Consider the following 27,875-nt stretch of genomic DNA (forward strand, 5'->3'; position numbering starts at 1 on the left):
TACGGTAATAATTTTTAAAAATTTGAATATTTACTCTGTATTTTGCATATTTGATCATACCTTATACTTCTCCCCCACAAATGCAAAGAGATTCAACTTTTCAGGTAGTTAGTATTTGTATATTTCTTTAGGGTCTTTATATTCCTGTCATATGCTAATATTGGTGAAAATTTGATGGCCACGAGATGCAGCTGATGTTAAATTTTGAGTGATCCATTTTCTTCTCTTTCTCTCTCCTTCCCTATTCTCTCTCAGACAGCCTGAACCTGCAGTTTTTCTACCTGTAGTGGGGATGGAAAGGGTGGAAGTGAAGAGTGGAAAACCCTTTGCCGTTTGCATCCAAGATAGGCTCCATAGTAAGCATATCTTCCTGGAGCTGTTTAGCAGCAGCTTTGGCCAATACTTGCTAAGTAGCACTCCCTTCCCTTTCCAGCTGTGCACTTGATCTTAGCCAAAAGGCTGAGAAGCGATCCCTTCCCAGCTGTAAAAACCCAAAATGTTCCAGGCATTTAAAAATATCTTCTGGGGAGCAAAATTTCCCTGGCCCAAGAGAAATTTCTATTGGAAAATGGGCAATATGTAGCAGGAGAGGAATGTCTCAGTCTTTCTGGCAGGGCCAGGCTAGGCTTCCCAAGGGAAGTAACATTTGAGCTGAATTTTGTAGGCTAAGAGTTACCTATTGGTCATAGGCTAATTTTAAAGCTACATTAGGGAGATAGTTATGGTTGTTTGTGATGCCTTCTTTGACTCAAAACAGATTTCCTACCACCCCCTAACTCATATTCTTTTCCTAGGGATTATGTATATGATCCAGCTGGCTCTTCCCTACCTTAATGACTCTACTTACTCATATGTGGAATGAATTCCATCTCGGTATGGTACGTATTCTCACTTTACTGGTTAAACTTAACTGTACACTATCTTTGAAAAAGATTGGATTTCCAAAGCAAGTTCCTCTAGAAATGAATTATTTTCTTAAGAATTTTCTGCACTGAGAATAGGTTATGCTATGAACTACATATCTGAATATGTAGGATTTAGTATTGGGCAATTATAGGCATAATTTCTGATTATCACTGGGGGACTGTGTCAGTTGCACATTCATGAGAAGAGACTTAAATTCTACTTCACCTTGGATATGACTCACCTGGTAACATTCTCAGCTAGGGACAGGGAAGCAAAGAATATGGAAGGAGTGTGGGAGAAAAAAATTGGTAGCATCTTCCAGGAGATTGGTAGGTGGTGGAAGTTTCACAGAAAGCATAAATGAATGACATGGAAACATCAATGAGTTTGGCCATTTATTGGTGTCACAAAAAGGCAGGCTACTATTACAGACTGGCTTTAAGGAAACTGGGGCGAAAGGGCTAGTGAAGCAACACAGAGACATAGAAGGGCGGTAGGTTGGGCCATGTGTGTCATACAACCACTTAGGAGGACACTGATAGGTAGATGTGTTTTCCCCACCACGTTATTTTTAATAACATAACTTAAAATAATAATACTTGAAGTAGCAATATAAACAATAAGAATAGCATTAAGTATGTTGGCTAAGATGTAGCACCAGGAAGGCTGTATCATGTGGTATCTCCCTGGAAAGTGAATCACTGTGGATTGAGCACCAGATATTCTATCCCAGAGCTTTATCTAAAAGTCAGAAAGGAAAAAGCTAAAGCCTGTATTCTTTGGAGTAGCAATGCATAATTTTTAGCGTTTAGAGGATTTTAGTCAGTTAAATGGGCAATTATGGTCTGCAATAGTATAATCTCTCAAACTGTGTCTCAGATGATTGATGAAGGTTGTTTACAGCACTCACGGGATCTCTGAAAACATCGCACTGGGGGCCAGTTTGGGCTGTCTTAGGAGACTGGATGGAACCATGTTCTTGTTTAAGAAAACCTATCACAAAGCAAAGCATTCCTACACATGGAAGCAATTCTTTGTAGCAGAAATGATTTTCTAATTTAAAAAAGTATTTACTATTAAGTTTCTTAGAATATTGTTTTGTCATAGTATATATTTTTGTAATTATGTTTTGATGTTCAAGAATTAAATTAACCCACTGCATTTTAGAGGACCGCTAACTCTACCACTGTGAATGGTAATGTAAACCAAGAGCCTTGACATAGTTAAGCACCAGGCCCTCTCGTGGCCCTCTCTGGCTCATGATAGCCATGTATCCAGTGTCTCCTGCTGTACTTCTCGCTTGCCCCTGCAAGGTGGAAAGAAGGAAGAGCTGGATGACGTACCCCACCAAGTTTGCTTGATGAACATCAAAGAAATGAAGACACTTCCCAGGTCCTTGTCTTCCTCTAATATTGCAAGTAGCAGGATTTGCAGAAACTCCGATGACTCACAGCTAAGTGGTTGACAGGTGACTCCTCTAGCAAGCAGCACCAAGGAATACCCACACAAATGTCTTACAACGCAGCTTCCGTACAGGAAGTGAATGTCCATAATGTATGATTCGCCCCTTGAGAAGCTTGAGAGAGACCTAGCATAGAACATTTGGGCAGATTCTCCCCATGTGTATTCACCATCTTTTTCACCACATTGGTCATAAATGACATGTTCATTTCATGTACTGGGAAATCTGCTAGTTTAGTTTGTTGAGATCAGTAGGAATCCAGGTTTGTTCCTGAGTTTTGCATGCCTGGTTATATGCAGGTCTCTGTTAATATGTGTTTCACCCCACGATACTATAGTCCCAGGTTAAATCAATCTGGCTTACTAAATTAATCCCTCTGAAAGCTCACACCCTTCAGAAGCAAGCTTTGCCAGTTGCCTCTTGGGAAAGAATGAGATTCTTTTCAACTCATGCCACTAACCATTTAACTGTGCTCTTTCTAGATCTATTATTTCCCTAGAGATTGTCATTGGCCAACAATGTTTGTATTTTTTTTTTTCATACCAGGAATCAAACTTGTGACCTCACACTTGCCAGGTAGGCGCTGTGCTGCTGAGCTATAACCCTGGCCAGCAATGCTTATACTAAAAGATAAAAAGTATAAGAGTGTGTGTTAGAAATAAAATCCTTGGCTTAGGCAAGTCTTTCTACTTTCCCCCTCTTTTTTGTCTGTTTTGAATTTCATCTCAAGCCCAGTGTTTTTATTTTCCACAAGAATTTATCAGAGTAATATGTGGTAATGGCTTGAAAAAAAATAAAAAGCCTATAATAAAAATGCTGTTTATGGTTTCTAAGCAATAGCACTGCCCAGCATCGCCATTCCACGTTTAACAGAGGACATCTATGTGGAGTTTCACATACACTTACCCATTTATGCCACTATCTAATCCTGTATGTTTATATTGATTCTGCCACCACCTGAATATTAGCACCATTTGTCAATAGCACCATTCTGCTGATCAGATAGACAACTAAAGGAGAGATGGGACACTGGGCTCCATGCTGAAGATTAAGTGTATCCGTGCATGAGTCTGAGAACATGTGGTCCAGTCCATGAAGGCCATATCCCCGCCTCTGTCAAGAGCTGGTTCTGAGGTCTTCCCCTGGGGACTTGTACCCCTTCTCCCACCACTCTGTCTTACTGAGTACAGTTAATATGAGGACCTCCCTTAGAAATCAGTTTACCTGAGAACTTGCTTCCAATTTGAGACCATAGTATATTTTTACTGCTAATGAATGTATGAACATCCAAGATAAGCATTCTAACTTTCTAAGGTAAATAAGTGTTTTATATTCTCTGAACTTGCCGATTTCCCCAAGGTAAATGACCTGTATTTTCAATTCTGTGTGTGTGTGTGTGTGTGTATTAGAACTATTGAACTCAGAACTTTGCTACTGCCAGTCCTAAGCTGTACTATGGAGGCATATCCCCAGCAGCAAAAGACCTTTAAATATAGCTAATGGGTACACTCAGGAGTTGATAATCTTTATATCACTTTTTAGTGTGTTCTGGAGACAGGGTGTTACTTTCTAGTCCAGGCCAGCCTTGAACTTGCAATCCTCCTGTCTCAGCTTCTTGGATGCTATCCTTACAGGCATGTACCACCATAGCTGATTTTTATCTCACTTTTTAGAGTTTTTTTTTCCCTCTCTCTCTTTAGGCTATAAGTCTATATGAAGTTCTTGTACTTAGTACAATTTACCTGGTTTTTAAAAGAGTTTTAACCCAGAGCTCCAGTTTCCAACTGTCAGGAGGTGAGAGCAGGTGGCAGCCATGGCCCTGCTTGCAGCCATCCTTGTGCATAAACTGCCTGCCCCAGGAGGGTCATGGGAGCTGAGCTCATGGCTCAGGCAGGGATGGGGAGGAGGGAGAGTGTCAGGCAGGAAAACTTATTCATTCTTCTTGAAAGAGTAAGTCTGTGCCAGGAAAGTGGAAAAGATAAAAGTCCGTGCTTCTTTTGTGATGTTACCTAGAAATTGATTTCTATTCACTTGTTAATTAAGATTTTGTATAGGAATTGTCCTTTGGAGTTTTGGAAAAGCTTTTCTGTGTAAGTAGCCTAGATGCCTTAGGCTACAGCCATGTTTGCATCCTCTTTGTCTAAATTCTAGAGCAGCGGTGGTGAACCTATGGCACTTGTGTCATAACAAAGGATGTTAACGCTTGAGCTGTTTTTAATAAACTAAAACTTCAGTAGTGAGGTTCAGTTGCAGTGTTGGCATTTGGGGGTAAATAACTGGGTTCTGGTCGCAGTTTTAGAACTTGTCTCTAAAAGGTTCTCTAGCACTGGTCTAGAAGTTCAGGGCTGCAAGCCTGGTCATACACATGGAATTTCATACAAACTATGGCCCCTTGGAGTCCCACAGGAACCCGGGGGTGGACTGAGAGGAGTAACCAGCACTCTCTGTCTTCCCGTTGTCATGGAATATGGGGTAAAGCAAGTTGTCCTCTGCCTGGATGAATTAAGTGAATGTTTCTCAAACTCTCCCATGACACTTAAAACAGCAGCTGCCCCAGGCAGGTGGGAAAGGGTGTATCATCAAGGTAAATTAAAAAGATATTTGTTCCCTGGGTAATTAAGGCTCTGTTTCCTGAAACTCCTGAGGTAGTCTGGGAAAAATCTTATCTCTTTGCTTTTACCTATAAGGAGGAGAGAAGGCATCATTTCACAGACCTGCCTAATCTGGCACCTTTCCCAGGAGCTGATCCCGCTGATGTGGGACTCTCCTGAACAGTTTCCCTTCTTATCAGGGAGCAGCAAGGATGACAGTCCCAGGCCTCCTGTGAGGGACATTTTGTGACTAAAGGAACACCGTGGAGTTGGTTGAGACCCGAAACGCATAAAGGAAAACTTTTGTGAAGCAGCCTGATGGGCTAAAGCATGTCACGGTCAGCAGCTGCTGCACTGGATGACGAGGGTGGCTTCGCTCCGGACTTACAGTGCTTTGGGGTTTCTGGGCAGCTGTTGCCTTCTTTGCCTTTGGGTGTGGATGATGTGTGTCTGGGGACATGAAAAACAGCACTGCGCCCTCACAGTGGGCACGGAACATTTCTTCATGGTCTTTAGGGTCTGGCAGAAACTGGTTGACAGCCTGTCCTTGGTGCAAAGTAAATCTGTGGGAGGAGAAAAAAGTAAATCCAAGGTTTATTCTTTGTGGGTGAATGGACACACCTACTGCTACAAAACTTCACATGCCTGCAAGAAAGGATGCATGGAAGTTCATTAACAACAGAATTTCAATGAACATTTATTATGAACCAGACACTGTGCTCAGTGTATGTAGTAAGCTGACTCACTAGTCACAACTCTTCACCTGTGTGGGGGGATTATAAATCCCCCAGGCTGCCATGGAGAACACTTCTCCATTCAGCTTTGGACTCAGCTTTGGCCAATGCGCTATTATCAACCATGATCCCTGCAGGGCTTTGGGAGGTGCAGGAAGATGATCTTGCTCTGATGAGCTTTAGCATCATATTAAAGAACCTGGTTTGTGCAGCCATAATACCAAGAGGGGAAGAGCAACACATGGCACACACCCAGACCCACCCTATAGCGTGCAGCCAAGGCCAACCAAAGCCAGGCTAGAGCAGCTGAACCTGAGCCGGCCTACATACATTGAGCAAAAAATGCATGACTAGGTTTGAACCTCTGAGTGTAAGAGTGTTCTCTATGCAGTACACACATGTCATCCTTTTATCCTCATAGAAGTATTAGCAGGTAAATAGTTTTCCATTTCATAAATGAGAAAAGTTAGGTGTAGAGCAGTCAAGTCCTTGAATACTCTTATGCAGTTGGTAAGTGGCAGGCCAGACCTGAATGCAGGCTGTTTTGACTTGAGCTCATGCTTTGTCAATCACACGACTCACTGTTCCATGTAGTAAAGCAGTCAGCCAACTAACCCAAGCTTCCTGAGCATTGCTTAGCAGAGTAAGGGTACAGATAAAGAAATTGTGGGTTTTTGCTCTCTAAGAAAGTACCATGCAGTTGAAGGCATGAGACACACCGAAAGAATTCCTGTGGCAGTATTCAGCCAGTTACTTGAGTTCTAATTCTGTTCTTCTCTACTTCACTTTGGGCAAGTATATCCCTTGTCTTTTTTCTTTTTTTGTCGGGGAGCCTTGCTTTCCTTATATCTGCATCAGGGAATTAAGTTGCTCATTTACATATACATCATATAAGTGAGGCTCCAAATTCATTGGCCCAAGTACGACTGGTTTAGAAGTAATTAAATGAGAGCCAAATCACAGGTTTTTTTCTTGGGGCTCTGGTTCTCTTCTTTTTTCATTTTTGGAGAAAACATTTTAACTGCTCTGAAGAGAAACATATCCTCAAACAGGTGCCCTCCCTTTAACAAAGGACTCGGAAAAGTAGAAATTGAAGTGATATCTTCTTGACTCCATATATGTGATGTTTTTGCTTCCTTACACTTTTAAAAGAGAGATGAGGAGGCTTTAGTAGAGGTAGATACAGAACGTACTCAAGAGCAGAGTGAGGGCACTTAGAGAAAGGAGGCACTCTATGCTTTTTTTCACCTTCAGATTATAAAGATAAAAATGTTTTTAGTTCCCTTAAGCATTTACCATTTCCTTGACAGAGCCCTGTTTTTTTTTTTTTTTTTTTTTTTTAAAGAAATAAATGTCACCTATTAGCTACCAGAATCCCATTTTATGCACAAGCTGTAAATGCATTTAGGGGTTGGTAGCATATAATAAGTCTAGAGCTCCAAAGAAAAGCAGTTTTCATTGTCGATTCTTTTTGTTTTCAAGCCTTTTCTTTACGCCTATTATAAAAAAAATTAGTTTCAAAAATCCCCTAGGAAAATATCTTACATGCTTTGAATTTTAGAGACAGGGCATGTCCTGACCAAGTACTCCTAATGTGAAAGTCCCTGGGAAGTGTCTCCTGTGTCCCCACCAGAGCAGTGGGCACTTTCCATGGGCCCAGCCCGTGCATTACGTGGCTGTGTTCAGAACAGGGAAGACTCTGGCTTTGGAGCAGGGTCAGCATGGAAACTCAGGTGTCATGGGGCTGCCCCACTTCCTTAGCCTGCCTTTCCTGAATCCCTTGTGTTTGGTGGACATGGAAGGTGTATGTGGGGCAGCTCTTTGTTTCACAGTCTTCCTATCATGACCTGAGGGCTGCTGCAAGGAAGGAGGAAGAGAGAGGAAGTGCAGAGGCCCAACTTGTGTCCCAGCTGTCCCTAAAGCTTCTTTTGGGCATGCTGCTTCATATGGACTCCTTTGTCTCAGTCTTCAACTCTACTATTTTATCACTTGCTAAAACTTGGGGCCTCTTTTCCTCTCACTCCCCCTCTCCTTCCTCTCCCTGTCCTTCTCCTCCCCTCCTCTTCTTCCTTCCCCTTCCCCTCCCTTTCCCTCTACTTATCCCTCTCCCTCTCTTTCTCTTTCTCCTTCTCTTTCTTCTTAATGAATATTGGAATTGAGCCCAGGTCCTTTTTGCATGTTAGGCAAGTGTTGTACCACTGATCTACATTTCCTGACCTTTTAAAAATTATTTTATTTTGAGACAGAATCTCACTAAGTTGCCTAGGCTGACCTCAGACTTTTTATCCTCTGCCTCGGCATCCTAAGTAGCTGGGATTGCAGGTGCATGTCATTGAGCTCCACTCCACACCATTCTGAACTGTTACATAAATGGTATGTAAGCATTTCCTTCTGTTAAGGACTGAAGTATGATCTCTCCAAAGGGGGGAGGGTCTGTTATTATGAGTAAGTCTTTGAAGTTTTTAAGCTTATTGTGGATTGAATTATATTCTTTAAAGCTTAAATTTTTTCCAGTATTGAAGCTCTTAACCCTTTGTGAATGCATCTTGACTTGGAAACATGGTCTTAGCAGGCATAATTATGATGTAAATGAAGATGAGGTCATTTTGGAGTAGGGTGGGTTCTTAATCCAATAGGGCTGGTGCTACCCTTGTGAGAAAAGAGACACAGAAAACACACAGAGGAGAAAGCCATGTTAAGATACAAACACACAGAGAGAAGATGGCCATGTGATAAGGGAAGTATAGATTGGAATTAAGTGTTTGTCAGCCAAGCAAACCTAGGGATTGTGGGCGAATACCAGGAGCTCAGAGAATGGATGGTTTGAATCTAAAATTTCCCCCAAAGGCTCATATGTTCAGAGGTGGGGCATTTGGAAAGTGATTGGATCATGAACGCTGTAAGTATCAGTGGACTAACTCACTGATAAATTCACAGCGTGGCGATGATGGACCTGAGGAGGTGGGGCCTAGTTGGAGTGCGGTCATGGAGATTTGCCCTTCAGGACTACACTTTGTCTTGGGCTCCTTTGTTTCCTGGTGTCTGCTCTCTAGTTCTCTCTCTTTTCCTTGCTTACTAGATGCTACATGATAGCAGCTGTCCTTTGTCATGCCTTTCTACCATGACGTTTCACCTCATCACAATCCTAAATGCAGTGGGGCCAGCTGACCATGGACTTAAGCCTCTGAATCAGGGAGCCCGAATAAACCTTCCCTTTCCCTAAGTTTATTTTCAGGTATTCTGTGACTGCAACAGGAAGATACTAATACAGGGAGAAAGTCTAACCCTAACAACATTTTGATTTTAGATTCCTAGGCTTTAAAATTGTGACAGAATAAATTTCTGTTGTTTTAAGTCACCACCCCTTTTATGGTCATTTGTTACTGTAACCCTAAGAAAATTAATTATTGCACTTCCTCACCCATGACAAGCACTACCCCATGACCACCACCACTACCACCACCACCACCACACAGTGCATTAAGCATTTACCATGCACTTGGAATATACAATATCATTTGGTCTTTACTTGCAGATATATCTAATTCTTTTCCTTTTGAAAATTAGGGGTTTCAGAAGGCCTCAGCACTTGGTTCAGCATCCCATAGCTGGTAAATAGGTGGTGCTGATGGAATTTTATGCTCTCTTACTGCCACTAAAGCTTTGCCTCCAGGAGAATAAGTCTCTGGTATTGGTAACAGGTGAGAAGATCACGTGTACAAGTTCATCTTGCACAGAAAAGCCTCATGGTTCAATACAGGAAACCCTCTTTTCACATGAGGGCAATACGCAAGGGACTGGAAGAGTCTTGACCAAGCCTGGAATCACTGCCTGACCTGGGGATCCATGATGTTTCAAATGTCCTCTGAGCCCAGGGAACATCCTGGGTCTTGGCATCCTGCTGAGAGGGAGCAGGAAACCAGAAGGGAGGGTGGAGGATAGTGGCGGCCTGCATTGGTAGTTAGTGTTCCAGGTCTATGTTTAGCAGCTCATTTGGACAATGACTGTGAGCTCAACCTCATGGTACAGCTTAATTAGACCAGTTCTCCTTACCATCGTAAAACAATGAAGATTTCTTGTGTTCATCAGCCAGTTGGATCTCAGCCCTGAACTATGCACAATGCTTATAATTAGGGGCAACTTGGAGAGGAGATCCTAATTTTCCTCTGTTTATTCAAAAGAAACCATACTTGGAAATTTAAAGAGACAGTTTAGCTTGTTTCCTTGCTAGCTGGGTCTAGGTTGAGAGGATAATATTTTGCTCATGAAAAAAAGTTGAAAAATACTTTCATTGTTGTCAGTAAATGCAGTTTCTATAAGATTTAGAGCCCTTGAGCAATTGGGATGTGGGAAAAGAGAAGGGAAAGAAGGAGAATTTTTGTATGTATGTATATACAGGATAGTTAACATAGTTGTTCTACTGTCTTCTATTTCTTTGCTGAAAGAAACTGTCAGTGAGTCCTTGATTGATCAATATTGCACGTCTCTATCTGTTTTCATGAGAAACCACTTTGAAGATATCAATATGCAATACAAGAACATTGTTAATTTCCTACCACTTTGTTTGTAAGTCTGTATTGTCTGTACTGTTCTTTTGCTATTTTGTAAAAGGTTGTCTGTCAATGTTTTCCTCCTTTCATTTAAAAAAAAAAACCAAAGATTTAGAGCCCTTGAGACCAGGAACTGGTCATAGCATCCTCAGCTTTTAGCCTTTGCCTAAGGCATATCTTGTGGTCAAAAATGTTTGCTGATTAAAAGAATAAGTAAAATCCTATTAATATAGAGCAATATCCTCCAGTAGAACATTTATAGACCAAATGTTCCTTTGTGTCAACACTGGATTTAAGTACCCTCTGTATTCTTTTTGCTTATTTTTTGAGACAGGGTCTTGCTATGTGGTCCAAGGCCAGGCTTGAACTTATAATCCTTCTGTTTTAGCCTCCCAGATGCTGGGATTTCCAGATTGTCTCTACTCTTTTCCTAACTTTCGTACCCCTCACTTCCCAAATAAGACAATGAGAATGAAACTAATAGCAACAAAACCCAGGAATGATACAAAAGAGAACTTTGCTTTGCTTTTACCCAGATACTTGGAAAACACTTTATAAACCTCAGTATGGAAAAGGTAGTTCTGATTTATGATTTGGTTATTAACAATTCAGATGGTATTTAAAAGCAATAAAATGGCCTGTAGGGAAACAAGCTTCATATGAATTTATACTCAATCTTACATAATAGATATAGAGGTATATTTATTGTAATGACTGACTGACAAGAATCTTGGTTTTGAATGGTTTACTTTCAAAGCATTTTAGCGGGTATGGAGTCAGGGTGGGTACTTGGCTTCTTAAAGAATTTCTTGTAAGTGTTCTTTCATGTTGCTCCTGTGTGAGTAAGCATGGTTCTCCCTTTAAGAGAAACTAGTAATTAACTTTGTTGTCCTGGTAATTGTTGGTGAGTAGAATTCATTGCTATTTATATTAACTGCCAGTCAAATGTTAGTCACCTCTAGTCAGTATGACATTTCAAGAAAATTACAATATATGCATTTAACCAGGTTTTGATTACTAAAGATTGCCTTGCCCAGCAATAAGACAGTTCAAGACAATCGATATATGATTAAAAATAACATCAATAATCCACAACACTGGAAATGACGAAGCAAGTCTAGGTGACTGGTTTAATTATATAAAGAAACAACACAGAAGGAATTTCAAAGCCTCAACATTTAAAAAACATATGAAATGAAATGAAATGAAATGAAGAGGGCCTGAAATGTTTCCTTGGTCTACAACACAGCGCTTCTCTAATTTTAATGGGCATTGGAATCACCAGGGGATCTCATGTAAACACAGATTCTGATTTAGTAGATCTGAGATCTGGCATTTCTAGCAAACTCCCAGGAGACATCAATTCATCTGGTTTTGAACAGCAAGAATTTGGAGACTAAGTATCAATAGCATCTCTAAGAATGAATTTTAGACGATTTCTTCTGGTATACGAAGTAAGGACATGAAAGCTACCCTCACATGCAAAGGTGATCAGAAAGAAGCTACTGATGATAATCATACCCAAAGCATTTCCCTCTTGGTGCATTTCGTCAAGATTTCCAACCATGATCTCTCCTGGCTTCTAAAACTATGTAACAGGCCAATTACCAAACACTCCAACATGCTTCACAGGCCCCTCAGCAAACATGCCCTAGATGGTATCAGTCACTTTCTCTCATCTTCAAACCAACCCTGGGTTTTTTCTCATTCATGGCAGACTCATCTCTGCAGCAGCCCAAGTCAGAAATATGGACATTGGCTTTCTTCTCCTTTCTTCTGGCACAAAGTCCTGTCAAGTAGCCTCTGAATCTACCTGCTTCTCCCTCTCTGCACTTCTATTGCCCACTTCAGGCCATGTACCTCTTTGCTTGGAGTACAGCCGCTGCCTCATAACTGCTCCTCCCTGTCTATTCTCAGACCCACAGACAGAATGACTTTCTTAGCTTCTCTCTTGCTTGAGATACTTTATGGCTCCGTTTTGCCCTCAGTATAGAGTTCAAATTTGTCCACATGCTTTACAAAGCTCTTTACCCTCCGGCTCTGGCTCATCTCTCCAATGCTATCATTTTCTAACTCCCTTGGAGCTTTGTGCTTGGGTTAGATTTATATGTCATGCCACTGCTTTGTCATTTTCCTGGCTATCCTGGAAGCAGAATACTCCTCCTGGAACCTGCAGGGCCTTTCTGCTCTTCTTTAAGGCCCTGTTCTCCCAATTTTAGTTCCATGGCCTCCCCAAATACTCTCATACTCCATTTGCTTTCTTTCCTCTCTTCTCACAGGGCCTATAACCAATTTGTGCCTTTGTTTCTTCTTTGAAACTGCCTTTAGAATTCAGTAAGTACTCAACAATTATTTGTTGAATAAATGCATAATTTGGAAATAAACAATCCCTTCAGAAGGTGGAAGGAGGCAAGCACATATTTTATTAGTTTTCATCTTTAAAACACCCATGTGTATGTGTGTGTGTGTGTGTGTGTGTGTGTTTGGCAGTAGTAGGGACTGAACTCAGGCTAATCACATTGAGTTATATACCACCCCCGCCCCGTTTTTCAAGACAGGCTCTTGCTAAGTTCCTAATTGCCCAGGCTGGGCTTGAACTTGTGATCCTCCTACCTCAGCCTCCCAGAGTGTTGAGATTACAGGTGTGTATCACCACGCCCAACTTGCTTTAAGAAATCTTTGGGAAAAGATTGCAACTGTGTTCTACCAACATGCTGCTTTTACAGAATTTTATTTCCAGGCTTTAAATTTAATTAGAAATCTTGCAGATCAATGGAGTCAAAGATGTCACTGGAATGAACTTTAGAGTTCATGGTCAAGCCCACTCATTTATGGATAAGGAAATGGAAGTCTATTGAGGTGAAATAACTTGCCTATGGGATGTAACTGATGAAGCATATCTTTTTTTAAGTACACTCATGCATATTATTTAAAATATTCACTACTCTGTAAGGCTTATATTATTATTTCCTTTATACCCAAAAGGAAATTGAGTGTCAGAAAGCTAAACAACTTGACAAGATCACATAGATAGAGAAAGTGGGTGCTCTGTGATGTAGATCTATTGCTGTTTTCTCCAAAGCTGGATCCTTCCCACCTCTGAGGAAGTATGATACACGGAAGGTCTTGTGGGCACCAGGGAAACTTTCTAGCACTGAGCCACATCTGCAGCCCTAATTAGGATGCTTTTAAAGTGAAAGTTGAATGTAGCAGACAGCACTGCCTTTTCACTGCTCAGCTTTTTGGATTTCTTTTGTTTATTTTCAGGTGCCTCTCCTTCACCCAACTAACTCCCAGCTTCCTTGCTTAGCTTCTAATTCCCAGATACCTTGGGAGGACTGCCCACAGCCGACAAAAGTTCCTTTATCTCTCTAGTGGAATTTAGATGTCTGCAAATTCACTTCCCCTGGAGTAACCCTTGGCCAACAGCTGAAGAGTATGTGTGGAAGTCCAGCTCACTGGTCAGAAGCAGACAGGTTTTAGGTGTAGCACACACACTGGAGCTCCCTTGCAGACCAGGCTGAAGCGGGGACTTCAGGTGGCTGAGAGGATGTCCTGCTGTGCTTCCTCCCCTTTTTGTCTTGCTTCTCTTGCTCCCTTAAGGGTCTTCCCTGGGAACACTTCTTTAACGAATCTCTTGCACACTTTCATCCACAGCCTGCTTCTGCTAAACCTGACCTGAGACAGTAGAACTAGATTTATAGAGGAGACCACTCCATACTTGGCTAGGTTCCTGAGAAATGCCGGAACATCTCTCAAAGATCTACGACAAACACAAGCAATTCTCATCAGTAGGGGACGGCATCATGTAAATATGCTCTGAGATAGGAAAAAAAAATGAGATGATTCCTCAAGGAATTAGAGACAAACTCCACCAAATCAGAAAGCTTATTCTCACAGTTGCTGGCTAGCCTCTTCAGCATTAAGATTTTCTGCTAATCAAAGGGGTCATAAAACTATCCACAAATTGAGTCATGCAGAATGACTTATTTGTGCAAAGCTCTGTTCCCCCTGAGCAAGCCATTCACCCACCGGCACTCTTCTTGCAGGCTTGCTGGTTGCACTTTTGGAATTCTGGAGGTCTGGGTTCATGATCACATAGGCAGTGGTCTTGGTCTTCAGCTGTACTGTTCTCTGAGGGGACACAATGGACAGTCCTCTTCTGCATGCCACCTCCACAGGACATAGTGCACTGAAAGAGAGACACACAGGTAGTTGGAGTTTTCACCCAGGATCACCAGGGGACACCAGCAGAACATATCCCATCACAGTCACTTTGAGAAAGTCTCTATTATTCAGAACCTTTCTGAGGAATGGAATGGAATAGATCACCATAAAAATTTAGAGATATGAATGTAGGGAAAGTCCTATACTGTATTATAGATTGTTGAGTTAAATTCAGCTTGGCTTACTACTGGGTTCCCTGAAGAACATGCTCTTCTTTCCCACATTTGAGAATGGTCAGTTGCCCTCACCACATCGCTAAATCATTGGGATCTAAGCACCCATGATAGTACTATGGGGCACTAGCCACTCAGACATGTGACTGCTCCAGGGGAGGGTCCCTGGATAAAGTGGGCCAGACAGTGGTTTTGTTGGGAATTTGGAATTAAGATGTAGCAAGAAATTCCATGAGGCTGAACTATGTAAATTTAAGTACAGTTAGTGGCCATATTTCCTGCCAGTTAGGAGGAGAAAAAACAGATGGCAGAAAATATGAGTGGAATGAAGCATATGCTTAGAGAGGAGCAGGATGAGAGATGGAGTACTTGTAGGTATACAATCTTGGCCCTGGCTAAAACTCCCAACCCAAACATTCATCTTTGCATTATAAATATATGGAGGAAAACATACAGAGAAAGATTGAAATACAAGCAAAAGTTTGGTGCTCTCCACTTTCTCTGAACTAGTTTTGATTTGAGGATGGTGATCAGATGTGGATAAAAGGAATAAAGCTTCTAGGGAAGCTGAGAGTAAGATCAGCTAAAGAAATGGGAGAGACTATGGTGGAATGCAGAAATAATTTGGGGTGGAGGTAGGAACAGAGCTGCATATAGATTAGGGAAGGAGCAGGGCAGCAGTGGTCTTTGGGGTTGCAGCTAGCTGGACCACATGTAATCTCAAGTCATCCTAACACAAGGTTTCACTGCAATATCGTGATTAGTTCTAGTAACAGGGAGGAAACTCTCTGGCCTGTGGAAGCAACATTTTTTCTTTTCTTTCTTCCTTTCTTTCTTCCTTCCTTCCTTCCTTCCTTCCTTCCTTCCTTCCTTCCTTCCTTCCTTCCTTTCTTTCTTTCTTTCTTTCTTTCTTTCTTTCTTTCTTTCTTTCTTTCTTTCTTTCTTTCTTTCTTTCTTCTCTCTCTCTCTCTCTCTCTCTCTCTCTCTCTCTCTCTCTCAGCGGTGGAACTGGGGATTGAGTGCAGGGCCTTCACATTAAGCGATATTCCCAGTACTTTCTATTTTTTCATTTTGAGACTGGATCTTGCTAAGTTGTTCAGTCTGGGCTTAAACTTTCTACCCTCCCTACCCCAGGCTCCCAGAGGGCTGAGATTACAGGCATTTGCCACCACATCTGGCCTGGAAACAACTTCTAAAAGATGATTCCTAAGGATGAGAGAAAATGTGTCTAAACTTATCATATATATTTTTTTCCTTAAAAAGTCTTTTGTGGTAAAATATATGAATGATAAACTTACTTTTTAAATACTTTTACCATACATTGATCTTAAGAACAATCACATTATTGTGCATTCACATTATTCACTCTTTATTTCTATAACTTTTTCATTTTACCAAACTCTGTTCCATTAAACAAAATTTACCAATTCCTAATCTCCACCCCAGCTCCTGGCAAGAACCATTCAATTTTTTACTCTGTGAGATTAATAACTGTAGATACCTCATATAAGAGGAATCATGGAGCCTTTTTCAATTTGTGACTGATATTTCATTTCGTATAATGTCTGAGTTTCATCCATGTTGTAGAATGTACCAATATTTCCTTTCTAAATTGGAAGGATGTCCCACTATATGTATATACCACATTTTTTAAAACCATGAAGCCATTGAGGGACTTTCGTGCTATGTCTATGTTTTGGCTCTTGCGATCTACATCTACTATTATGACTTACAGTTTATATCATGCTTTATTACTTTTAACCTCATCTTTCTTACATGAGCAAAACCTTTCAAAGGGCAGAAAAAGTTTTTTTCTCTTCATGCTTCACAATTAGCATGCCGTTCAAAACTATTCACTGAGTACTTGGAAAAGACTACTAGGTATAAATTCTAGAAAAATCACTAAATTTAAAAGATTCTATTTGCCACTTCAAATATTATTGAATATCCATTTCACTAGACAAGAATATTTCTATAACTAATAACCACCAATCACCTCAGAATACTGCTATTAAAATCCAGTTTCTTACAGAGACCTCCCCATAGAGAAGTTAGGAGGAGAAACACATTTTTTTAAAAGAAATATCTATTGCTCTATTTTATTTTAGTCTATATAAAGTCTAAAGCATAGTGCTGTGCATGGAGCTGCATGTTTGCATGACAAAGTCAGAAATTTTTTGTGATTAAATCTGAAGGTAATTTGACTCCATGAATTTATCTCAATTTCTCCATAGATATGGGAAAGAAAAGAGGAAGAAATAACTACTCAGCTGATCCAGAGTCAATTAAAGTTTGTAACAGAGGATAGAGAGAAGAATGATGGAAAATGATCAAGCCAGAATAAAGTGTCCTGGGCTAGAGTTTAGGAGATTTGAGGTTTTGTTGCTTACAACTCATCATCCTCCACCATCTACTTTACCAGTCTCTTTCTTCCTCTATAAAGTAGACCAAATGACTTCTTTTCTTTTTTTTTTTTTTTTTTTTTTTTTTTTTTTTTTTTTTGGTTTTTCTCCGGTACTGGGAATCGAACTCACGACCTTGCACTTGCCAGGCAGGCGCTTTGCCACTGAGCTAAATCCCCAGCCCCAAAATGACTTCTTTTCTTAATTTCTGTTTCTAAGGGGCTAATGAGATGAGGGTGTGCTGGTTCTAGGTGCTGCAGCCTTGGGCAGGGCAAGTTAGAATAAAAGAGCTAGCTCCAAGTCACACACAAAAATAAACAGAAGCCATCACCATCCTTGCAGCTATAAGCCAATTAAAACAGTTTGTGATTAAGATGGATGCATTTGTCATATTTAATTGGAGGATTAAGCAGGAAGCAGGGTTGCCTATTTGAGTTTTGTTGATTGTGGTAGTGCTATGAGTTTGGGGTCTTAGAGGGAAAGTATATGTTTCTTAGGGGTCAAATCAACTCCTTCAGGTCCTATAAAACCAAGAATCCTTGTGGCACAAGTGAGTGTCCCAAATAGGGATGGGGTTAAAACTTGGTGGTCTTCTAGCTTAGGCTGCTGATGCAGTGAATTTCTCACATCAGTTCATACACTGAACTCTACAGTAGCTTCATGCAGTCCTATGTGTTCTGTCCAAAAGGCAAGAAGCTCTAACTGGCTTATTTGAAAAAGTTGATTCCCAATGCTCAGAAATACTTGCTCTGTGGGAAGCTATAAAAGAGATGTATGAAGACCAGATTCTGTCACTGCTACCACTCAATCAGTATAGATCAAATGGAGAAATATGGAGAGAAACTAGTTGACATTTTATAATGAATGCAAACACGTTCACTGGATAATTTTCTTGTACTTATTATTAATATACGGCTGGGCATGTTTTATGCACATAGGAAATATTTTTGAGCTCAATCCTTGTAATAACCATGCAAAATAAGATTTTCTGATTTTACTGATGTAGAAACAAAATTCTCCCTTTTATACCAGGTTTTTCTCCTTTGAATTATGGTATATGTAGTTCTTTCCCTGAAGACTTACACCCTTCAGATTTGGAAAATTTTTCTTTTGCTGCTTCTTTGATAATTTTCCCCTCTCTATTTTCTTCATTCTCCCTTTCTGAAATCTCATTCCTTTGATGTTATATCTGCTGGTCTGGTGCCCTTATGTTCTTATTTTTAGTCTCAATTTTTTTTTTCTTTTCTTGTGACTCTTCCTCAAATTGGTTTTTCATTTTTAAATTTTTGATACTTTAAAAAAATTTTAAGGTCTTCTAGTCTCCAAATTCCTTAGCTTAGCTTCTTGTTCTCAGATTGTAGATATATTTATTTCTCTGAAGAGATTAAATATAGTTTTTGGAGAGGAGTTCATCTATTTCTTACCTGGTCTCTGCTTCCTTGGGGTTCCTTTTGTTGTGTTTGCTTAGTCATTCTACTTTTGGTGTGAAGGGAAGACTGTTCACCCAGGGGGAGATAGGAGCTTGTAGATAATTCTCCTCTTCTCCTACCTTTGGATAAACTGCCATAAGAGGCAATGGTTCACAGAGCTTTCAGAAGACTTTCTTTGGGCAGCTACAATCAGTTGCCCTGATACCAAGCCATGGTCAGTTAGGTAAAATGATCAGCAGTACGGTACCACTTCATATTTGAATCTCTTTCTCTGCCTCTTTCCTCCTTTCTAACACTCCTGCTTCCTGGTGTTGTATTTCCTAACAAAGTGCTACATTTTGCCTCAAGACTGTGTCCTAGAGAACCCATGTGAGACAAGTCAGAATGATATAGGACAAATCAGACAGAAGTCTGCCTATGAGAAAGGTTTATTTTCAATAGCACGGATATAGTTTCATTTATGCAATAAATACATTTTAGGAGAATAATAAATCTTTCATTTTCAGTGTTTACCTCTTCAACATACAGGCTGGCCATCTGGTCAACTGCTCTGTGAGAAGACAAGAGGCCTGAAATTCACCAAGTCAGACTAACTCTAAAGCTTCAGAACTAGAGGAGTCCTCCTGGCTCAAGAAAAAAATAGAAAACTTAAGATTTGGGGGTCAAAATAATCTTCCCTTAGGCTTTGTGCCTTTGGAATAATTTTTGTACTGTATTTGATCTTTTCTCTTTTGAAAGTATTTGATCTTTTTTCTTTTCAACTCACACTGACCCACAGCAGCTATGCAGTAACTTTCAGCAGACTGAAGTATTTATGGTAGAAGACTATTAAAACTGAAGTCCCACAGAAACATGTTGTACATCAGTGAATACACTGACCATTTATAATGGATTACATGACTTTTTTTTTGGTAGTGGGACTCGAACTCATGACCTTGCACTTGCCAGGCAGGCTCTGTGCTGCTGAGCTGTATGCCTAGCCCTACATGACTTTTATAACTGAATGGAAACAAATGCCATTTTCTTTTACAAAGCTAAAGTGAAACAAAGTATAAATAACCAACTCTTACCAAGTCCCAGTTCCCAGTGGCCCAGTGACAGCAAGCATGCCTGTTGCAGGGCATAGTGGATAGGGGCCTTTTAGTCCAGTCACACAGGCCTCCTGGACAAGACACCCCTCTCTCTTGAACTCCACCTCCACAGGACCTGGAACACTGATACACAATAAGGCAAAATTAGGTAAAACCAGGTGATGATACATTCAACTTTTTACTATTGTTTTTGTCACGTGTTATTGGAAACTTTGGTGTCTGCATTGGAAACTGGTACAACCTTGCAGGTTCCTTACAATGACCATTCCAGCTGTTCAAAACAGTGATGATGAGGCAAAAATTAAACGTAGCACAGGAAGCTGATGAAGGAAATTTTGAAGCTAAGAGGAGAAGGAAAACAAGAAGACACCAAATAGTCCAATGTCAAAGAAGGTGTCAAAAGTAAAGAATTTTGGCTGAAAACTCAAATGAGTGGTCTTTCTAGGATGAACATTATATTAACTGCATTTTGCCTTTAGGAACAAATATTTAGAAACCAAAATGTAAAATATAAAATGTAGGTGTTTTTATTATGATTATCTCTGACAGCCTCAAAGGGAAACACATTTGCAAAACAATTTTGTTTGGCTCTTCTTAAAATGTAATTCAGTTTTCCTCTACCACTCTATAAAAGTTTTAGAATTACGTCTGTCCATATAAGGGAGAGTCAAATTTATGGCTTTGTTGGAGATTCTGATGCATGGACCACAATGCTCCCAAGATAGACTTGAGATGGCACATTATATATGCAAGGGATATACCTCAGAAATATGTCAGAGATTTCTTCACTAGGAAAATTTTATAAAATATTTTTCATTTTCCTAATTTCTAGGAGTAAATAAGTAATTTGCTGAGACTCTTTGATATTAACTGTATCAATTTGAATAAGAAATGCCCAATAAGTTGGATCAGCATAGTTCTGGACATGGCTGAAGTGATTTGCTGAAGACAGAAGACCTCCCAGGGGCTGGGTAGCACTAACCAAAAGGTTTGCAGCCTGAATAGATTAAAGGGAGACAAAGCAGGAAGGCTCGCTGCTGTTTCTTTGGAGGAGCTCCAGTCTTCATCTTCACCTGGGAATTGTCTCTTGGCTTCCAGGGCAGCCTCCTCAGCCTTCTAGCGCAGACCCTTGGGCTTCCTGATACGGACCCACACGGAACTCTGCAGTGAGCTTCAGGCTTCAGCCCTGGTCTGGGTCCTTCAGATCTCCAGCCTGCAGACCCCTGACTCAGTGGGCAGCTACTGTAAGCTTATCTTAAATCTTATCTATATATCTCCCATTAAATCTGTTTTGCTAGTGAGCACTGACTGATACAAATTCTCTGACAGCACTTTGAAAAACCATGTTTGGTTACAATAATAATGACAAAAAATTATGGTTGTCTTGCCAGTATCATGCTATCACATCAGATAGGTATTATACGTATGTTAGTATCATAAAAAAATAGAAAAATTAACATAAATTAGCTTTCCTTCATCCAGGTTTGAGGATCAACCTGGATTTTTTCCCCATTTATTCAATGCTTTTTAGCCTATTTAAGGAGTGAAGGAGAATCCCATGTCTAAGGTCCTTATGCACCTCTCTATGTACACACAGACTCAGGGAGCCTTGGCCAAGGAATCTGCAAGAAAAAGGGATAAAGAAAGTAGAGAACGTTCTCAGTGTGTAGTCCTCAGACTAGCAATATCAGCACCTTCTGGGTAATAATCAGAAAGGCAAAATTTCGAGTCCCACCTAAAGCTCCCAAACTGGATACTCAGTAGAAGAATACATCCATTTGTGAATTGGCAAGTCCTCCAATTGTGCTTGTGAAGCATGCTAACATTTGACTCCTACTGGTAGAAATTATGAAATATATTATTTAAAAGATAGTCCTATAGCTAAAATGTATCTGTATCTGTCTTATAGTGTATAGGACACTTGTGTAGTCTGCACTGCTGATCAAATGAGTTCAGAACATTTCCAAGATGGCAGTTCACTTGGTAATATGCATAAGAGGAACAGCTCATGTTGGGTCAGGGGTAAGTACCTTAAGGTAGCAAATCTCTCAACAGCTCCAGGTACTTAACTGACTTTTACATTTCCTATCCCTTCTTTTTTTTTTTTTTTTTTTTTGGTTTTTCTCCGGTACCGGGAACCGAACTCACGACCTTGCGCTTGCCAGGCAGGCGCTTTTGCGGCTGAGCTAAATCCCCAGCCCCTCCTATCCCTTCTGTTCCCTCAGACAAAAACCTTCCAACTTTGTGGTTTTCAGGACAGAGAAATTTAGAAAGGAGGGTGGTGGAAGGCCTTCAGGGAAAAGACTGACGTTACAGCTGCCAGAGTTACTGAGGAAGTATACCAATAGATATTTTTTCTGACCAGAAATATCTGATTGCCCATCTTTGATAACCTGCAAATGCTATTTTTCTGGCAAGGCATTCAGGGTTCCTCTGTAAATTCCAGGCCTGAAGAAGTCCAGGCAAGGCTCAGCATACATGAAAAGCTTGGAAGCTTGGTTTCAGAACAAGGGAGTAGCAATCACTTCTTGTATTTTGAAGTTGAGCACGGGAAGGAGGAGAAAGAGGGGACAATGGTGGCTGAAAACACCTGGTGGTGGCCCAGATCCTCTGGTATCAGCAGGGGTGCCTGGCTTACTGGGCTGACAGTAGCTTCTGGTGACACAGTTTTCCTTAGCCTTCAGCACCAACTGTCTCTCCTCAGGTTTTTATTCTGTCCCTTCCCTTCCCTGGTACATGGCAGATGCCTTTGAAAGCATTATCAATTTACTCTTTCTTCTCAGTTCGTTCTCTGTTCAGTGCCCATTGGACTAAGTTCCATAGCAGAAAGGTCACAGGCATTGCATTGTACCTGATGTTTGAATTAATACTTCATTTGTTTTGCAGTTGTGTAACTTCAGGTAGGTTTATCAACTTCTTTTAGTTTTCACTTCTTTATGTATAAAGTGGAGTTAGTAAAGCTTACCATCTAGATCATTGTGAGAATTAAATGAAGCATTATAAGGTAAAGAACCCATCCCACAGACACACTCAAAATATAGTGGGTTCCAATTTTTATCACTTTTCTACCATTCTTGGACATTATTGGATGTATTTTTTAGCTATTGATACATTTGTCTGTGGCAAAATGAAATCTTCATACTTCATTAAAAGTAGTAACCTTGTTCTCATGTGGCAAAATAAAACAAAAACCCAGCAAAGCCAGGCCCTTCACATACTTTCACATGGAGCAGACACACACAGCCACACACACACATGTGCACACACAAACATACTTCTTATTTTTCTTATTTGTGCAAACACTGATCTGAACATTTAACTGAGAGATGGAACTGAAATTATACTATGTGGAAAGACTCTTACCTTTACCCTCACCCTGAATGCAGAAGTCTCAGGTAAGTATGTGGGGCTCATCTTAAATGGTTGTCATCAAAGTGGCCCTTGTTTGAATCATTCCATTGTATTTATTTCCCCAGCAGGGACCCCGATTACTCAATATATACTCTAGGAGACAATGTTGTCATAAAACACTGCATTGTCATGGTTGAAACTGCACCAATAATCTTCTCAGTGGAATTCTTTTAGTATCTAAAGTATTTGACTTCCCTCATACAGGGTCTGGTCACCAAATAAAATAGAAGCCAGTCGCTGTCATAACACAAATGTGGTCTTCATACAGGAGACAGTGTGAAAGACTTCCTGACGTTACACAGCTCACAGCAGAGGGGCTGCCTTCTTGCTCTTGGAAACCAAAAGGGCATCCTACTTTCACCATATTTCCTTATCATCTTGACGTGATCCTCAGAAATATGGTCCTACCTTTACCTTAGCACCTCAACAACCTGACATGAACTTAAAAAATATGCTCTTGCCCCTAATCATACTTTCTTGACCTCTGGCCTAGGCTGAAGAACATGTGCCCAACTGAGAGTAACCCCATGATCATTATAATATCATTAGCTTTGTGGTTTTGACCCCATACCTCCTAAGCTTTGGCGGCCATGATGGTTCCTTTCATGCTCATATCAAGTAAGAAATGATCTCTCCTGAGGTAAATGAGACTTTCATTTGATTGGACAGAGTCCTCTTCGGTGGTACCTCCAATCCCACAACTCCAGGAAGATCCTAACAAACACCTCAAAACCTAAAGGAGACAGGTCACTCTGAGTCAAACTCACTCTTGAGTTTTCTCATCTGCTGGCTCTTTCTCTGAGGAATGTACTTTTTAAAAAAAATCTTGGTCTTTCTTACTGTGTGTCTTTCTCAATTCTTTGTTTGGGATACAGAGGGCCTGGATATTGGGGAGACTGAGACCACCTGTCTGGAAACATTCTTCCCTGACTTCTGGACTCTGTGATAACACATGTTGGTGCATTGTGTGATGGTATCTTGTCTCTTTTTGGGTGCCATACCTGGCTCCAGGGCTCCACCCGCCACTCTTCACAGGGCTCTGGGTTGCAGCTCATGCTCAGCGGGGGAGGAAGGCCGGCCAGGAACTGGCAGTGAAATGGCCTCAGGCTTCGGCGATGGTCCCAGCTGTCCACGCACTGAATCTCACGGATCTTAAAGCCCCCACTGCAGTTTCTGGAGCACTGTATGGGCAGCAAAAGCAAAGATGATACCTAAATCCTAGGCATCAGGCCTCCATTCCCCTCCACCTGGAGGTTCCAGGCTTGCAGTCATGAAGAAGGGTTGCAGCTACTTCAGGAGAGTTCCGTTTTCCTTCACACCCATAGGAGAGGGTGTTACACAGCAGCTCTCCCAGTTAGGGCTCTTGGCATCAGAAAACACATACAAGGGGGTGAATAACTGAAATATGTGGGTAGGAATTATGGTTTTATTGCTCACTAGTCATGATTCCTTGGATAAGTCAGAGAAGTACTCTTAATCTCAAAAGAGCGAGCTCCCTAGCAAGCTAACTCTATCTCTCCCTCAGAATCCTGCTAAAAATGAGTTTTGTCTATGCCTCTGAACACAGATTGGGATACGATGCGACTTAGGAGGAGCTCATATTAAGGAAATAAACTGAGTAATTGCTCAGTGGTTTGATGTATGGAGTGAGCAATTGCTATCCTTGTCCCCACTGTCATTGTTCCTCCTACAGCTGTCATCACCTGCCCATGGAGATCTGTTAACTCTGCTTTTCCCTCACCCAGCCCTTCTGCAGCACCCCCACAACCTGCTCACTGTTGGAAATTACCCAATTCACTGCAGCCTGCAGGCTTCCTTTGGACCAGGACATTGACAGGCCTAGGCTGTCACCATCCATGACATGGTGCCTGTGTTTATAAACTTCTAGATCTTTTCTAGCTTCTCCTGTTGGTGCCCACACTCAGGTGGTGGCCTGAGGAAGGTGTGATGGAGACAGATACCTTTTGGGTTAACAATATGCACTTGTGGTCCTGATGTCTTCAGTGTTCCACCCTGCACTCTTGGCATTGCCTGTTCCTACTCTTTCTTTGGGCCTCAGCTTAAATAAGATACCTTTTATAATGCGAGTTCTTCCCTGCATACCTTATCTAAGGAAGCACTTCTCATTTATCCCAGCTCCTTCTCTCTTTTCATCATAGGAACTTGAGGGTAGAACAACTCATCTATGCCTGCTCTGTTCAGCACTGTGACACAGGCCCTAGCACAGGGCAGGCACAGTATAGAGATCCCAAATGGATGCATTGAATTAAAATGTGGTTATAGTGGAACACTCATAGCTGTAGGGTTATGAGTCAGGAAAGAAAATTCCTTAAGACCTTACAGTGGAAGTAGATCCCCAAATACTGTATCTGCTTCTTCCACTGACTAGGAGACTGCACAGGTCAGCTGACTTTAAATCTTGTTCCGTCACATGGGAAGACATGGACTCACGTGACAAATGGGCAGATGAATGTTCTAGTGCCCCCATAAATCAAGTGTGATTAATTTCGCAAATATAATCAACACTTACCAAACACCTCCCCCAACATTACAAGTTAAAAAGATCATTTTCTGACTACGCAGTAAACACATGTAAGACGAACTAGCTGTCAAATTAAAATTAACTGTAGAACAAAATTTAAGACATGTTAATAATAGCCACAAAGAGGATCCATTTGTTGAACAAAACAGATTTCTAGAAAACAGCACATGGTGAAGACAAGAGGGCTCTTCATTAGGAAAAGCGAATTTTATAAGCCATAAGTGTAAAATGGGCCTTTATTTTATGCTTCATTTGTTGCTACAATCTGTTATTTCTAAATTTAATTTTCTAATTAGCATTCTTTTGTCAACAGCATGTTCACATCCGGGGGAAATTAAATTGGCTAATATGTTGAAATGAGTCACAAGGGAGGACACTAAATTGACAATTTTTCTCTTCCTTTTTCAAGAGCACCTTGGATTTAACTAGCAAGAAGGAAGCAGCAGCATACTGACTCACTACACTTTTTCTGTGTCTGACAGCAGCAATCAAAGTATCTCCAGGAAGACAGAAGCTAAGAAAGTCATTCGACTATGGGTCTGAGAATAGACAGGGGGAACAGTTAGGAGAGAGCAGCTTCTTATGACTGGGACTATGCAGTATGGGGTTCATAATCCAGTGTAAGTCAGTGGTGTGGACACTCCAAGCCTTGTTTTCTCAATGGTAATTTTGAAGTCCTGTCTCAGAGTAATAATGACATTGTTTATCCAAAGTGTCGATGCAATGCTAAGCAAATGGTACTTGGTGGGTGCTGGCATGCAGGTCAAGTTCTCTAAAATTCATGAACATTCACCTGTCCACTTAGTACAAGACAGTAAACACTTTTCCTGGCCAGTATTCCATTGAGAGAACTTACTGCATTATTGCCTGTCCACCAGCCGCATGCCCCAAGTTCAGGATTCCAGAGGTTAGCAAATGCCTAATAGCCAGATCTAACCTTCATGTGGAGCTCAAAGCTTGTTCAGACAGTCTTCTACCACTTATGAAGTTGTTTTGCACACTGTTATAGTTCAGATTTGGAAGGTCCCCTAAAGGCTCTTGTGTTACAGGTATGTTCACCAACTTGGTGCTTTTGGAGTTGGTGAAAGCTTTAAGAGGTGTGGTCTAGTAGAAGGTCTTTGGGTTATGGTTATATACTTTTGAAAAGGATGGTGGGACCCTGATGTCTTCCTCCTTTTTGCCAGTGATGAGGTGAGCAGCTTTTTGTTTACCATATGATCCTTGTTATGATGTACTGCCACAAGCAGCAAAGCAATAGGGTGAATTGGTCTCTGAACTGAACCCTCTAGTACTGTGAGCCAGAACAAACCTTTTCTCTCTGTAAATTGATCATTTCCAGTATTTATTACAGTGATGGGAAGATGTCTAACACACGTTTGATCCTTACAACAACTCTACAAGGTAAGTAGGGGGGTTATTATCAACATCATTTCAGAAGTGAGTAAATGAAATCTCCTTAGAAGTTAGAAGAATGGGCCAGTTGTACACAGTAATTAGTGAAAAAGTGGCCAACCAAATTTGTTTGATTCTAAGTTTATCAATGCATCTTGAATTTAATTTGTGGTATTATGTTTTCCCAAGTCTACTTTCAAGAGCACACTACAACTCCCACCTTAACTTTGTTTCAGACTGGTTAACACAACAAGAAACAAGCCCTTCTGAAAAACTGCTTCTAGATGTTGCAAAGGTAGAGATCTGGATGGGAAGTCTCATTCTCAGGTCATATTTATAAGATTATGTTCACAGTAATTTTATTAGGATTCATCAAGGCAAAGAGTGGTATTAGGGGCATGTCAGTCAAGCAACTGCAATCTAGGCAGTAATTACAGTGGTGAGTGCTCTTGGCCACCAACCTGGTGTCTCAGGTGTTATACCTGTGGGTATGGGTGAGGCTGCAACTAGCCTGAAATCCCATGAGAATTACAGTGCCTTTGTATTTGGGGTAGAGGTTAATGTAATCATACAGAAGGGCAAAGTAAAAGTAGAATTTTTATTTCTGAGAAAATATCTGTGAAAAGGCAAGCTGTCACCTTACCATAATTTAAACTCTCTATATTTTTAAAGGTAGAAGTAGGGATCTGCTTTCCTACTCTAAGTTTTGGAGGTTTCTCTCCAAGTGAACTTGAAAAGGGCTAACAGAATTAGTAAAGCTGCTGGCTGCAATGATGCATGCCTCTAATCCCAGCTACTTGGGAAGCTGAGGCAGGAGAATCACAAGTTCATGGTCATCCTGGGCAACTCAGTAAAATTCTGCCTTCCCAGAAGATCTAAAAACATCATATCACAGTGATGTATGTGCACCTATGTTCATAGCAGCACAATTTGTAATTGCTAAAATGTGGAAGCAACCCAAATG

The 27,875-nt window shown here is 40.8% G+C and overlaps 1 protein-coding gene across 1 annotated transcript in view; it reads right to left on the bottom strand.

The window, feature by feature from the left end:
* Window positions 1-1,288: 1,288 nt before the first annotated feature.
* The window catches only part of Adamts12 (ADAM metallopeptidase with thrombospondin type 1 motif, 12), a 325,593-nt gene continuing 299,006 nt past the window's right edge, over window positions 1,289-27,875 (bottom strand). The window contains exons 21-24 of the mRNA XM_005386164.2: window positions 23,979-24,158; window positions 19,546-19,689; window positions 14,276-14,435; window positions 1,289-5,522 (exon numbers count right to left, since the gene is read on the bottom strand). Coding sequence (XP_005386221.1) covers window positions 5,344-5,522; window positions 14,276-14,435; window positions 19,546-19,689; window positions 23,979-24,158 — 663 coding nt within the window. The 3' untranslated portion in view covers window positions 1,289-5,343. The remainder of the gene's footprint in view (window positions 5,523-14,275; window positions 14,436-19,545; window positions 19,690-23,978; window positions 24,159-27,875) is intronic.

This window comes from Chinchilla lanigera, unplaced genomic scaffold (assembly GCF_000276665.1).
Source record: "Chinchilla lanigera isolate Chin_1 unplaced genomic scaffold, ChiLan1.0 scaffold00025, whole genome shotgun sequence".
Lineage (NCBI taxonomy): Eukaryota > Metazoa > Chordata > Mammalia > Rodentia > Chinchillidae > Chinchilla > Chinchilla lanigera.